Source organism: Marmota monax, unplaced genomic scaffold, assembly GCF_021218885.2.
Source record: "Marmota monax isolate L192 unplaced genomic scaffold, Marmota_monax_Labrador192_F-V1.1 WCK01_AAM20220418_F8-fsc00031, whole genome shotgun sequence".
Taxonomy (NCBI): domain Eukaryota; kingdom Metazoa; phylum Chordata; class Mammalia; order Rodentia; family Sciuridae; genus Marmota; species Marmota monax.
Genome location: NW_026695197.1, coordinates 7,883,277 through 7,896,755, shown reverse-complemented (window position 1 = coordinate 7,896,755; position 13,479 = coordinate 7,883,277). Strand labels below are relative to the sequence as shown.

The following is a 13,479-nucleotide window of genomic DNA, read 5'->3' as shown; positions in this document are numbered from 1 at the left end:
ATTATTGAAGGCAACATATTATTGGGTCTTTTTTTTGAAATCCAATCTGCCAGTCTATGTCCTTTGATTGTGAGTTTAGGCCATTCACATTCAGGGTTATTATTGAGACGTGATTTGTATTCCCAGTCATTTCTGTTTATTTTTGATAATTTAACTTGATTTGGTTTCTCCTTTGATTGATTTTTTCTTTAGTATAATACCTCCCTTTGCTGAATTTCATTATGGGTTTTTCATTTCCTCCTCATGGAATATTTTGCCAAGGATGCTCTATAGTGCAGGGTTTCTCACTGTAAATTCTTTTAAATTTTGTTTATCATGGAATGTTTTTATTTTGTCATCAAATCTAAAGTTTAATTTTTCTGACTATAAGATTCTTAGTTGGCATCCATTTTCTTTCAGAGCTTGGTATATGTCGTTCCAGGATCTTCTAGCTTTCAGGGTCTAGGTTGAAAATTCTGCAGACATTCTAATTGGTTTCCCTGTATATATAATCTGATTGCTTTCTTTGGTGGCTTTTAAAATTCTCTCCTTATCCTGTATGCTAGGCATTTTCATTATAATGTGCCTTGGTGTAGATCTGTTGTGATTTTATACATTTGGTGTGTTGTAAGCTTCTTGTATTTGATTTTTCAATTCATTCTTCATGTCTTGGAAATTTTCTGATATTATTTCTTTGAATAGATTGTTCATTCCTTTGGTTTATAACTCTATGCCTTCCTGTATCCCAATAGTTCTTAAATTTGGTTTTTGTATGTTATCCCATAATTCTTGAATATTCTGCTCATGGTTTCTTACTATCTTCACTGTGTGGTCAACTTTATTTTCAAGATTATATATTTTGTCTTCATTTCTGAGGTTCTATCTTCCAAGTGATCTAATCTGTTGGTGATGCTTTCTATTGAGTTTTTAATTTGGTTTATTGTTTCCTTCATTTCAAGGATTCCTGTTTGTTTTTAGCCTCTATGTCCTTCCTGAAGTAATCTTTTGCTTCCTGTATTTGCTTATGTAGCTCTTTATCGAAATAATCTTTTGCTGCCTGTATTTGCTCTCTTATATCATCCTCTAATTCATAGACCATTTTATTTATGTACATCCTGAACTCCTTCTCTGTAATTTCTTCTGCTTTGCTGGCCATAATTCTAATAATGTAGTATCTTGGTTTGTTTGGGGCACTTTCTTACCTTGTTTTTTCATGTTGTTCATGTGTCTTCTCTTCTAGCACTGTGGATCTGAGGTGTTACAGTTTTTACCCTATAGTATCCCTGCAGGGTTCCAATACTTCTCCTTTAAGGGGGAGGAACAATATTAACAGATCCCAATACAAATAATATACAGCCTTAAACCAAATAGCTGCTATTAAGAAATTTATGGTTTTGTCACAATCTACAATATAAACAGTAGGTTTGCAAAAGGGTCTATAGTTTCTGATGGTGGACAAATAGAGAACCAGGGGTGGGATGTAAAATAAGGGGTTAAGGAGGTATGAGGCAAGGATATAGAGTTATTAGATCTTAGGAAGCTTGAGAGAAGAATCTAAAGAAGTTGGCTAGTAGCAGGAGAAAAGAGAAAATTATTTTGGGGGAGATATGTAAATGGGAAGACAATAGAGAGAGTACAAAAAGCAAACATAAAAATTAAGAAAAAGTAAAAATGTAAAAATAAGAGAGAAAAGAATATACAATACAACAGTAATATACTATTCAGACATCCCAGTCCTTAGTAGCCTGATTCATGAAAAGTACTTGGTTTCACAAATGTTGTGGATGTGAAGGTGGGAGAAGGAAGGAAAAAAAGAGAGAGAGAGAGAGAAAAAACAATCTTGAAGGAAAATACAAGGATTGTCTTTGTTGAAGTTCAGTATCTTTCCTGCTTCCCTTCTTAGCCAACAGGTGAGGTTGTCTGTTGTTTGCTGGTATTTCCACCCTCAGGATGGTAAAGGTTATTAGGGTGTGAGGTTTGGCTTGGGGGCAGAGCTCCTGGAGGTAGGATATAGTACTTGCTAGTCCCTAATGGGAGACTACACCCCAAGGATCTCCTTTGGGGCCCACTAGTATGATGTGGGACTTGGTCTTATCTCCTTATATCGCCTGTAGACCTCATAATTCCTGGTCTCTAATTTAGTCTCTAAACTGTATCTCACTCACCCTCTCTCTTTCTACTTCCTAATCAGGAACCTCTATCTCTGAAGGTCTTATGGCCTGTGTTCTGAGGACTGTGCACCTGTGGCGGAGAGCTGTTTAGTAATGGGCAGTTCAGGGCCAGGCTTTGCAATCTATGGACTGGCTGTGTACCATAAGCACTGTGCCAGGTTAGTGGCTGCGGGGGATAGGGCGGAGTTGGGGACTATAGGTACCTTGATATTGCTTCCAGGCCCCAAGCAGGTGTCCCAAGCTGGGAGTTGCCCCAACTATACATGGTGACAAAGGTATACCAAGATGGAGGCGGGTGCTTTCACAGATGGGGTATAGGGTCAGGTTGGGCCAGCTGCGTGGGAGTGTTCAGAGATGCAGCTCTATGGCATGCAGTGTGTGGCTGGCAGTGGTCTCCAGACCCTGTCCAGTGTCCCCAGGTGTGTGTAGGGGACTATGATAGTGGCTATAGTGTTCCAAGATGGAGGCTACCGGAAGTCCCATTTTGGTAGATGGGGGTCCATACGGGAGCAGCAGCCAGGATTCCTGTGCAGATGGGCAGCCAGGGGTCCCTTGCACGTGTTGATGCCAGTGGTTCTACTCAGGCATGGTGGCCAATGGGTGAGCTTCTGGGAGTTCTGTGCTGACGCTGAGGTCTGGAGACCTGCGTGGGAGCAGCTGTGGGGGTTCTTCTAATAACTTACAGAGAAACAGTATTCCCACTAATAGAATCCCAGGTCACAGAGTGAAACAGAATACAGCCTCCCTCTAGCATGCCATCTTGGATCCACTCAACTCTTAAAAAAAGAAAGTAAAAACAAAAAACTAGGAATAGATAAGGAACTTCTTCAATCTGATATACTGCCAAATTATAAAACTACAGTAGTTAACTTCAGACTTGATGATAGACTGAATGCATTCCCACCTAAATTTATAAATATTACAAGAATGTCCTCTCATAATTCCTATTCACATAGCACTGGTAATCTTAGCCAGCAGCATAAGTCAAGAAAAGGAAATTACAGACATATACTTTGGAGAGAAAGTAATAAAAGTGTCTATTTGGGGGCTGGGGATGTGGCTCAAGCGGTAGCGCGCTCGCCTGGCATGCGTGCGGCCTGGGTTCGATCCTCAGCACCACATACAAACAAAGATGTTGTGTCCGCTGAAAACTAAAAAATAAATATTAAAAAAAAATTCTCTTTAAAAAAAAAATAATAAAAAAATAAAAGTGTCTATTTGCATTAATTATAATTATGAAAAATAATAATTATGTCATAATTTATAACAATAATAATTATGACATAAAAGAACCTCAAGGAATAACAGCAAAACTAGAATTAATATGTGAATTCATCAGGGTTTCAGAAATCAAGATTAAAATATAATTCAATCACGTCTATATACTATCAACAAATATATAAAAATCCAAATTAAAACCATAATACCATTTATAATTACCCCAAAGAAAATTAAATATTTAGATGTAAATGTGAAAAAAATGTGTATAGGACCTATATCCTGAAAGTCACAAAGGAATATAAAACTTCAATAATTGGAGACTAGCATATTCATGGACTAGAAGACTCAAGATAGGAAAGACTTCATTTCTTCCTAAAACTGATCAATAGCTTGATGTAATATATATTAAAAAATCAGCAGAGTTATGAAAGAGTTTGACAAAGTCATGCCAAAATTATTACAGGAAAGAGTAACACTAGAAAAACTAAAAAAAAAAAATTGGAAGAGAATCATAAAGTAGAAGGCATCATTCTACTCAGTATTAAGGTTTATTATTCTCCATCTGTACGGTAATTAGATCATTGGAAAAGGGATAAACACCTAGATCAATGCAAACCAAGGAACCCAGGAAGAGTCCACACAAACATGACCCATCCTGAAATCTGGCAAACATTCACAAAAAAATTTCAACAGGACTGGGGATGTGCTCAGTCAGTGGTAGAATGTTGATCTGGCATGTGCAAGGCCCTGGGTTCAATCCCCAATATTAAAACAAACAAACAAAAAAACTCAACTTAGACATCACACAGTATGCAAAATTAACTCAAAATGAATCATGAACTTAAAAGAGAAAAAAAATGTTAGAATGATCTAGTTGAGATGAAAAACTTTTGTTTTATAAACTTTTTGTTTTTATAAGACTTTTTGTTTATCCTGGGAAAGGATGAAGAGGCAAGCTACAGACCAGAAAAAATAACTGGAAACTACATAGCCTACAAAGGATAAGTAACATATAAAGAACCTCAAAACCCAACAATAAAAAAGCCCAAACATCCAGTAAGAAACAAGAAAATGAATAAACAGACATTTCACTGAAAAAATACAGTGGAAATAAGCATATGTAAAAATGTCCAACCTCACTGGCCATTAGATAAATGCAAATTAAAATCAAGATGAGATATTAGCAATAAGCACCTATGAGACTTGCTAAAATAAAAATTAACCACAACAAATTTGTTAGCGAATTCAGAGGACCTCGACCTCTCTTGCATTGCTGAGAATATGAAATGGTACAATCATTGCGGAAAGTAGTTCAGCAGTTTCTTACAAGCATGCACTTAGGATACAATATCCCAAAGAATTGTATGTTTACACAAAACCTATACATGAATGTTCAGAGCAGCTTGGTTTGTACCTGTCAAAAACTAGACACAACCCAAATGTTCTTCAAAAAGTGAATAGTTAAACAAACTGCACTACCTCTACACTATGGAATACCATAGAGCAATAAAAAGAAACAAAGTATTAGAAAATGTAACAACTTGGATGGATGTAAAGAGAATGATGATTGAAAAAATCCCATCTTAAACAGTTACATACTATATGATCCCATTTATACAACTTTTTTGAAGTAACAATTAGAATAGATGGAAAGAAGATTAGTGGTAGCTTGGTATTAGGTTAAGGGCTAAGAAGGAAAACAGTGTCTAAAAAGACCTTGTAAGTGTATTTGTTAAAAAGACAACAAGAGTAATCCTTGTAGCAGGACTGTTTTGTATAGTGATTGTACACAAAAACCCACATGTGATAAAGTTTCATAAAAACAAATGCACATTCAATGAGTACTTAAAATTGATGAGATATGTAAAACATTAATGAAATCTTTCAATGTCAATTGTTGATACTATACTATAGTCAATCAAAATATTATCACTGGCAGGCTGGGGTTGTGGCTCAGTGGTATAGCACTTACCTAGCATGTGTGAGGCACTGGTTTCGATTCTCAGCACCACATATAAATAAATAAAATAAAGGTCCATCAACAACTAAAAAATATTTTTAAAAAATATTATCACTGGCAAAAACTGGGTAAAGTTGTAGGATATTGTACTATAGTTCAGCAAAATATCACTGCTGATAACAGGGTAAAGGGATGTGTTCTGTCTGTATTATTTGTAAAAACTGCCAAGTAAATCTATAATGATCTCAAAACAAAGTCTTTTTTTGGTGTGAAACAAAAGAGTATCATGTTGCTACTTCATTTTATTTCTGAATTTTGAATAAGAATAAAATAAATATTCATGCCTCTGATATTGATAAAAATAAAAAAATGAAATAAATACTAAGCTAAATAAATAATTAGGGCAGAAAGGGTAGTTTATTCTTAAATAAGAATTCCAATTAATGTGAAACAAATATGGAAAATAGAGTAACTATTAGAAGATCACTGTAATAGCTATAACAGGCAATGGTTCTATGGATAGATGTTACTGAAAGTCAGTTTCAGAGCAAACAGTATATTGGAATAGTTCCAGTGGATCTTTCCCAAAATATGTGCTTTGGTTTGGCTAAGCATCTTTGAAAGTCTCATGTGTTAAAGGTTTGGTCCCAGCTCATGATGCTACTTACTGGAAGATGGTGGAACCTTAAAGAGGTAGGGCCTAGGGGAAGGAAGTTAGGTCATTGGAGGTAGGTCCTTGAAAGGAGGTGATATTTTGGGTAACAGTCTTTTTATTAAAAGTCTTTGCTCCTATAAGATCAATGACATAATGACATCAAAACATACTGGCAATTTTCTGTTTTCAAAAAGAGCTGTCTCTCATATAATAATGCATTTCATAGAAGGTCCCCCAACCTCACCTGGCCAATTCTTTAATTAAGTTTGCAATGCGTCTTTTGTCTTCCAGACATAAATCCTTTAATGATACACTCTTCATTCCTCGATCGCAGAAATTCTAAAGCAAAACAAAACAAAATCTTTTGGTTAACTTTTTCTAAAAATATTTTTTAAATCTTTTGAAAATCCTATTAAAATAAGCATGGAAAGTAAAATTTCTTAGATATCTTTCATCTACTAGAACACCATTTACCTGTTTTATTTAAATCTACTGTGAGCTCAAAACAGACTAAGGAACTGATGATGAACCAGAGAATACCAGGGAATTTACACAGAAAGTGACACAAGAAAAACTTTAAAAAAATGTTCCTACTAAAATATTAGAAAATATTAGGAAAACAACTTTCCCTTGGTGAATGTCACAAGAACAAGTGCCTAATAGAAGATAGTGAGGCCATGTGTTGTGGCGCACACCTGTAATCCCAGCAGCTTGGGAGGCTGAAACAGGAAGATCACCAGTTCAAAGCCAGCCTGAGCAACAGCAAGATGCTAAGCAATGCAACGAGACCCTGTCTCTAAATAAAATAAAAAATAGATCCCACGCAGGCATCCCTCAGTGCTGAGAGCCTCTAGCCCCGCAGTGCCACATGATTCCGTGGGGGTAGAGGGGTCCGCCTGCCGGTGGAGAAGCGGGCTCCTCTGTGCTACCCGAGGTCCAGCGGTGTTTTGTCATCTGCCTGGGGCTAAAGCCCTTTATGATCCCATCTTTGCTGCTCTCCAGGGAGGAAGACCCTCCTCCTCCCCGGGTGCCCAGCGAGGATGCCAGGCCCGACCACCCTGCCCACGTGGCCTGCAGCACAGCGCTCCTGGTGGCCGTCCCAGAACGTTTCCCCTGGAGCCCCCGCAAGGAGAGCCACAGTGGCCTCCTCATCCACAAAAAGTCTGAGCTGACCTTCTTCCGGAATCTTCACCAGGGCTGATCTGAGGACTGTCAGAGAGAGAGTTCAGGGGTAATTGGTGCTAACTTGCTCTGGACGTGCAGGACCTCAGGCTCAGTAAAGTGCCCTAACCGGAAGCACGTGCAACACACAGTTCACCATGTAATGCTGCTGAAATGGGGTCCCATTTAGGAGGAGGAAACCCAGTCCTTGCCCTCTGCCAGGGGGATGAGGCTGGCCCAGGTGTCCATGGCTGGAGGAGGAGTCATCTGATTTTGGCAGGGCCATGTGCTCAGCAGAAGCTGGGGACACCGGTTATCTGTTAGTGTTGGGTGACAGTGGGCAAAGCAACACGTGAGAACACTGCCCAGGGTGGTTTAAAGAAGAATCACTAGAGGCCCTTCCACCACTGAGTTAAAAGTGGGACTTTGGACAAGCGCCTCGACCTCGGCCTGAGAACTACTCTTCTAAGAGTTCAGAGAGATCCAACATGGTGACGGGCGCGGAGAGATCAAGTCTCTGACCTCTTCAGCTGCGCGGGCATAGGGAGTCGTAAACTGTCTAAATGCTGTTTGCTCAGGATCACTAGGCAATGCTGAGCTGACATGGATCTGGGGCGAACAGTCTGGGCCCCTCAGAACACACACCGAGCCCGGATCGGCTGCATTCAAGATCCAGTTCGCCTGCTTCTCGTGACTCAGCAACTAACAATCCCGCTGAAATAACTGGTCGGCCCCTCTGAACTTACAGAGATAAAAGCCAACCAAGCCTTCATAGGCAGTGGCCACAGGATTGAAACGGGGCTTGGGAGAGACAGTAAGGACCCACCCGTTGCATTGGTCACCCGGCAAAGGGAATGAACGGTCACCATTTGCATGGGATACCACCATGGCAGAGAACTGACATCACGGGCGGAGGAGATAACTTCATTGAAACCAGCGTGACAGGTGTGTAATCCCCTAGCCATCTCTTTCCACACAGCAGGGAAACCTTAAGGGCCCCTCCCAGCTCTCCCGTAAGGGCCCCTCCCAGCTCTCCCATGAGCGTGGTAGCCAGACCAAGGGAATCAGGAGTGGCGCGGGACTCGCGGCGCGTAACTCCCAGCTACTGCTCCCACCAATGCTGACAACTGAGGTCTCTTGCACCAGCTACCGGGGGCGTGGCTACCGGAGGGCAAGCAAATTCGCTGAGAGTTCTCAGCCCCAAGCTCTACAAACTTAGGGTCTGAGGGAGGCAAACAGGGAGAGTGTGCCCAGGCTTTAATGAAAACAGGGCTCCCAGGAGCAGCAGACCTGGCATGTAGCCAGTATTGTCGTGAGCGTCACAGGTGAGCAGGGCCTGGCTTGAGGAAACACAAGAGAAGGCCCTAGGCACTCAGGATTGGAGACCTGCCCAGTCTGGGAGGAAGAGCTGCGGCACAGTGATTGGTTCCCACCTATTGAGAGGAGAAGCTTGGCCCAGTGGGCACAGCTGCACCTACTGGAAGAGAAGTTAATCGAATACTATGACTGCATTTATTATTATTTTTTTTCTTTCATTTTCATTTCTTTGTTGTTGTTGTTCTTTAACTTTTTTTAATGTTTTTTAATTTTTTTATTTTATTATTATTATTATTTTAAATTTTAATTTTCATTTTTATTATCACTATTATTTTTCTAAAAAATTTTTTTTCTTTCTTTCTTTTCTATTTTTTTTTGTCTTTTCATTTCTTTTCAATTTTCTTATTCCCCCTTCCTTGAATTCTACCTGCCTACTCTCATTCTCTTTAGTGACTTCTTCCCTTCCCTTCTAATATCTTTCCTCCCAAGCATCAAATAAATCTATAAGAGTAAACAGTAACTCAGCAGTCAAACAGAACAAGAAGTAACATGAGCAGCATAAAAAAGCAAGGAAGAAAAGGAGTACAAACAATGAAGGACAGCGTAAATATTCAGGAGGACCTAGAGTCATCAGAAAAATGGTCATATAAAGAACTCAAGGAATACCTTAGACAGATGGAATGGAACCTTAAAGAGGATACAAGACAGCAAATCCAAACAGTGAAAGAACACACTGAAAATGAATTACATAAACAGATAAAAGAAGAAGTTAAGCATCTTTATCAGGAGATAGAGATTATAAAAAAAAAAACAATAATTCTAGAAATGAAGGAAACGATAAACCAAATTAAAAACTCAATTGAGAGTATCACTAACAGAGTGGAGCAAGTACAAGCCAGAACGTCAGATAATGAAGACAAAATATATCATCTTGAAAAGAGTCTAGCCAACTCAAAAAGGCTGGTAAAAAAATCACGAGAAAAACATCCAAGAGATATGGGATAACATAAAAAAACCAAACTTACGAGTCATCGGGATAGAGGAAGGTACAGAGATTCAAACCAAGGGAATGAGTAACCTGCTCAATGAAATAATTACAGAAAACTTTCCAGAAATAAAAAAGGAAACGGATATACAAATTGTAGATGCATACAGGACACCGAGCACACAAAATCACAGTAGACCAACGCCAAGACACATTGTTATGAAGATATCCAATATACAGAACAAAGAGAAAATACTAAAAGCTACAAGAGAAAGGAGGTATATTACATTCAGGGGTAAACCAATAAGGTTAACAACGGATTTTTCATCACAGACGCTGAAAGCGAGAAGATCCTGGAACAACGTATTTCAAACACTGAAAGACAATGGATGCCAACCAAGAATTCTGTATCCAGCAAAATTAAGCTTCAGGGGGGCTGGGGATGTGGCTCTGGGGCTGGGGATGTGGCTCAAGCAGTAGTGCGCTCGCCTGGTATGCGTGCGGCCCGGGTTCGATCCTCAGCACCACATACACACAAAGATGTTGTGTCTGCCGAAAATTAAACAATAAAAATAAATAAAAATTATTTAAAAAAAAAAAGCTTCAGGTACGACAACGAAATTAAAATCTTTCATGATAAACAAAAGCTAAAAGAATTTGCAGCCAGAAAACCAGCACTGCAAAGCATCTTGAGCAAAACACTACACGAGGAAGAAATGAAAAACAATAACCAAAACCATGAGTGGGAAGTGCCTCTCTAAAGACAGAGGGCGGGGGGAAAGCCAATCATGGAGAAACAAACTAAATTAAAAAAAAAAAAAAGAAGATAAATAATCAAACATGGCTGGAAGTACAAACCATATATCAATAGTAACTCTAAACGTTAATGGCTTAAACTCTCCAATAAAGCGACATAGGCTGGTAACATGGATTAAAAAAACAAATCCAACAATATGCTGCCTCCAGGAGACACATCTGATTGCAAAAGACATACACAGGCTGAAGGTGAAAGGTTGGGAAAAAATATTCCACGCACACGGTCCTCGTAAGCAAGCAGGGGTGGCCATCCTCATATCAAATAAAATCGACTTCAAGACTAAGTTAATCAAAAGGGATAAGGAAGGACATTATATACTGTTAAAAGGAACCATTCACCAACAAGAAATAACAATTATCAATATTTATGCACCAAATAATGGTGCTGCGATGTTCATAAAACAAATTCTCCTCAAGTTCAAGAATCAAATAGACCACAACACAATAATTATGGGTGACTTCAACACACCTCTCTCATCATTGGACAGATACTCCAAACAAAAGTTGAATAAAGAAACTATAGAACTCAATATCACAATCAATAACCTAGACTTAACTGACATATGTAGAATATAACAACCATCATCAAGTGGATATACTTTTTTCTCAGCAGCACATGAATCCTTCTCAAAAATAGACCATATATTATGCCATAGGGAAACCCTCAGTAAATATAAAGGGGTGGAGATAATACCGTGCATTTTATCTGATCATAATGGAATGAAACTGGAAATCAATGATAAAAGAAGGAAGGAAAAATCCTACATCACATGGAAAATGAACAATATGTTACTGAATGATCAATGGGTTACAGAAGACATAAAGGAGGAAATCAAAAAATTCTTCGAGATAAATGAAAATACAGACACAACATATCGGAATCTATGGGACACAATGAAAGCAGTTTTAAGAGGGAAATTCATCGCCTGGAGGTCATTCCTCAAAAAAAGGAAAAACCAACAAATAAATGAGCTCACACTTCATCTCAAAGCCCTAGAAAAGGAAGAGCAAAACAACAGCAAATGTAGCAGAAGGCAAGAAATAATAAAAATCAGAGCAGAAATCAACAAAATTGAAACAAAAGAAACTATTGAAAAAATTAACAAAACTAAAAGTTGGTTCTTCGAAAAAATAAATAAGATCGACAGACCCTTAGCCATGCTAACGAAGAGAAGAAGAGAGAGAACTCAAATTACTAGCATACGGGATGAAAAAGGCAATATCACAACAGATGCTACAGAAATACAGAAGACAATTAGAAATTATTTTGAAAACCTATATTCCAATAAAATAGAAGATAGTGAAGACATCGATAAATTTCTTAAGTCATATGATTTGCCCAGACTGAGTCAGGAGGATACTCACAACTTAAACAGACCAATATCAATGGATGAAATAGAAGAAGCAATCAAAAGATTACCAACCAAGAAAAGCCCAGGACCGGATGGGTATACAGCAGAGTTTTACAAAACCTTTAAAGAAGAATTAATACCAATACTTTTCAAGTTATTTCAGGAAATAGAAAAAGAGGGAGCTCTGTCAAATTCATTCTATGAGGCCAACATCACCCTGATTCCAAAACCAGACAAAGACAACTCAAAGAAAGAAAACTACAGACCAATATCTCTGATGAACCTAGATGCAAAAATCCTCAATAAAATTCTGGCGAATCAGACAAAAAGGCACATCAAAAAAATTGTGCACCATGATCAAGTAGGATTCATCCCTGGGATGCAAGGATGGTTCAATATACGGAAATCAATAAATGTTATTCACCACATCAATAGACTGAAAGATAAGAACCATATGATCATCTCGATGGACGCAGAAAAACCATTCGACAAAGTACAGCATCCCTTTATGTTCAAAACATTAGAAAAACTAGGGATAACAGGAACTTACCTCAACATTGTAAAAGCTATCTATGCTAAGCCTCAGGCTAGCATCATTCTGAATGGAGAAAAATTGAAGGCATTTCCTCTAAAATCTGGAACAAGACAGGGATGCCCTCTATCACCACTTCTATTCAATATAGTTCTCGAAACACTGGCCAGAGCAATTAGACAGACGAAAGAAATTAAAGGCATAAAAATAGGAAAAGAAGAACTTAGATTATCACTATTTGCGGGTGATATGATTCTATACCTAGAAGACCCAAAAGGGTCTACAAAAAAACTACTAGAACGAATAAATGAATTCAGCAAAGTGGCAGGATATAAAATCAACACGCATAAATCAAAGGCATTTCTGTATATCAGCGACAAAACTTCTGAAACGGAAATGAGGAAAAACACTCCATTCACAATATCCTCAAAAAAAATAAAATACTTGGGAATCAACCTAACAAAAAAGGTGAAAGATTTATACAATGAAAACTACAGAACCCTAAAAAGAGAAGTAGAAGAAGATCTTAGAAGATGGAAAAATATACCCTGTTCATAGATAGGCAGAATTAACATCATCAAAATGGCGATATTACCAAAAGTTCTCTATAGGTTTAATGCAATGCCAATCAAAATCCCAACGGCATTTCTTGTAGAAATAGAGAAAGCAATCATGAAATTCATATGGAAAAATAAAAGACCCAGAATAGCAAAAGCAATTCTAAGCAGGAAGTGTGAATCTGGAGGTATAGCAATACCAGATCTCAAACTGTACTACAGAGCAATAGTAACAAAAACAGCATGGTACTGGTACCAAAACAGGCAGGTGGACCAATGGTACAGAATAGAGGACACAGAGACTAATCCACAAAGCTACAACTATCTTATATTTGATAAAGGAGCTAAAAGCATGCAATGGAGGAAGGATAGCATATTCAACAAATGGTGTTGGGAAAACTGGAAATCCATATGCAACAAAATGAAACTGAATCCCCTCCTCTTGCCATGCTCAAAAGTTAACTCAAAGTGGATCAAGGAGCTAGATATCAAATCAGAGACTCTGCGTCTGATAGAAGAAAAAGTTGGCTCGAATCTACATATTGTGGGGTAGGGCTCCAAATTCCTCAATAGGACACCCATAGCACAAAAGTTAATAACAAGAATCAACAAATGGGACTTACTTAAACTGAAAAGTTTTTTCTCAGCAAGAGATACAATAAGAGAGGTAAATAGGGAGCCTACATCATGGGAACAAATTTTTACTCCTCACACTTCAGATAGAGCCCTAATATACAGAGTATACAAAGAACTCAAAAAATTAGACAATAAGA

The 13,479-nt window shown here is 38.3% G+C and overlaps 1 protein-coding gene across 6 annotated transcripts in view; it reads right to left on the bottom strand.

Annotated features, from left to right (window-relative positions):
• Positions 1-13,479, bottom strand: part of Kiaa1328 (KIAA1328 ortholog) — a 293,544-nt gene that overhangs the window by 264,815 nt on the left and 15,250 nt on the right. For all 6 annotated transcript variants that reach the window (XM_046428260.2, XM_046428261.2, XM_046428262.2 and 3 more), the window contains one exon: positions 6,231-6,325. In XM_046428260.2, coding sequence (XP_046284216.1) covers positions 6,231-6,325 — 95 coding nt within the window. The remainder of the gene's footprint in view (positions 1-6,230; positions 6,326-13,479) is intronic.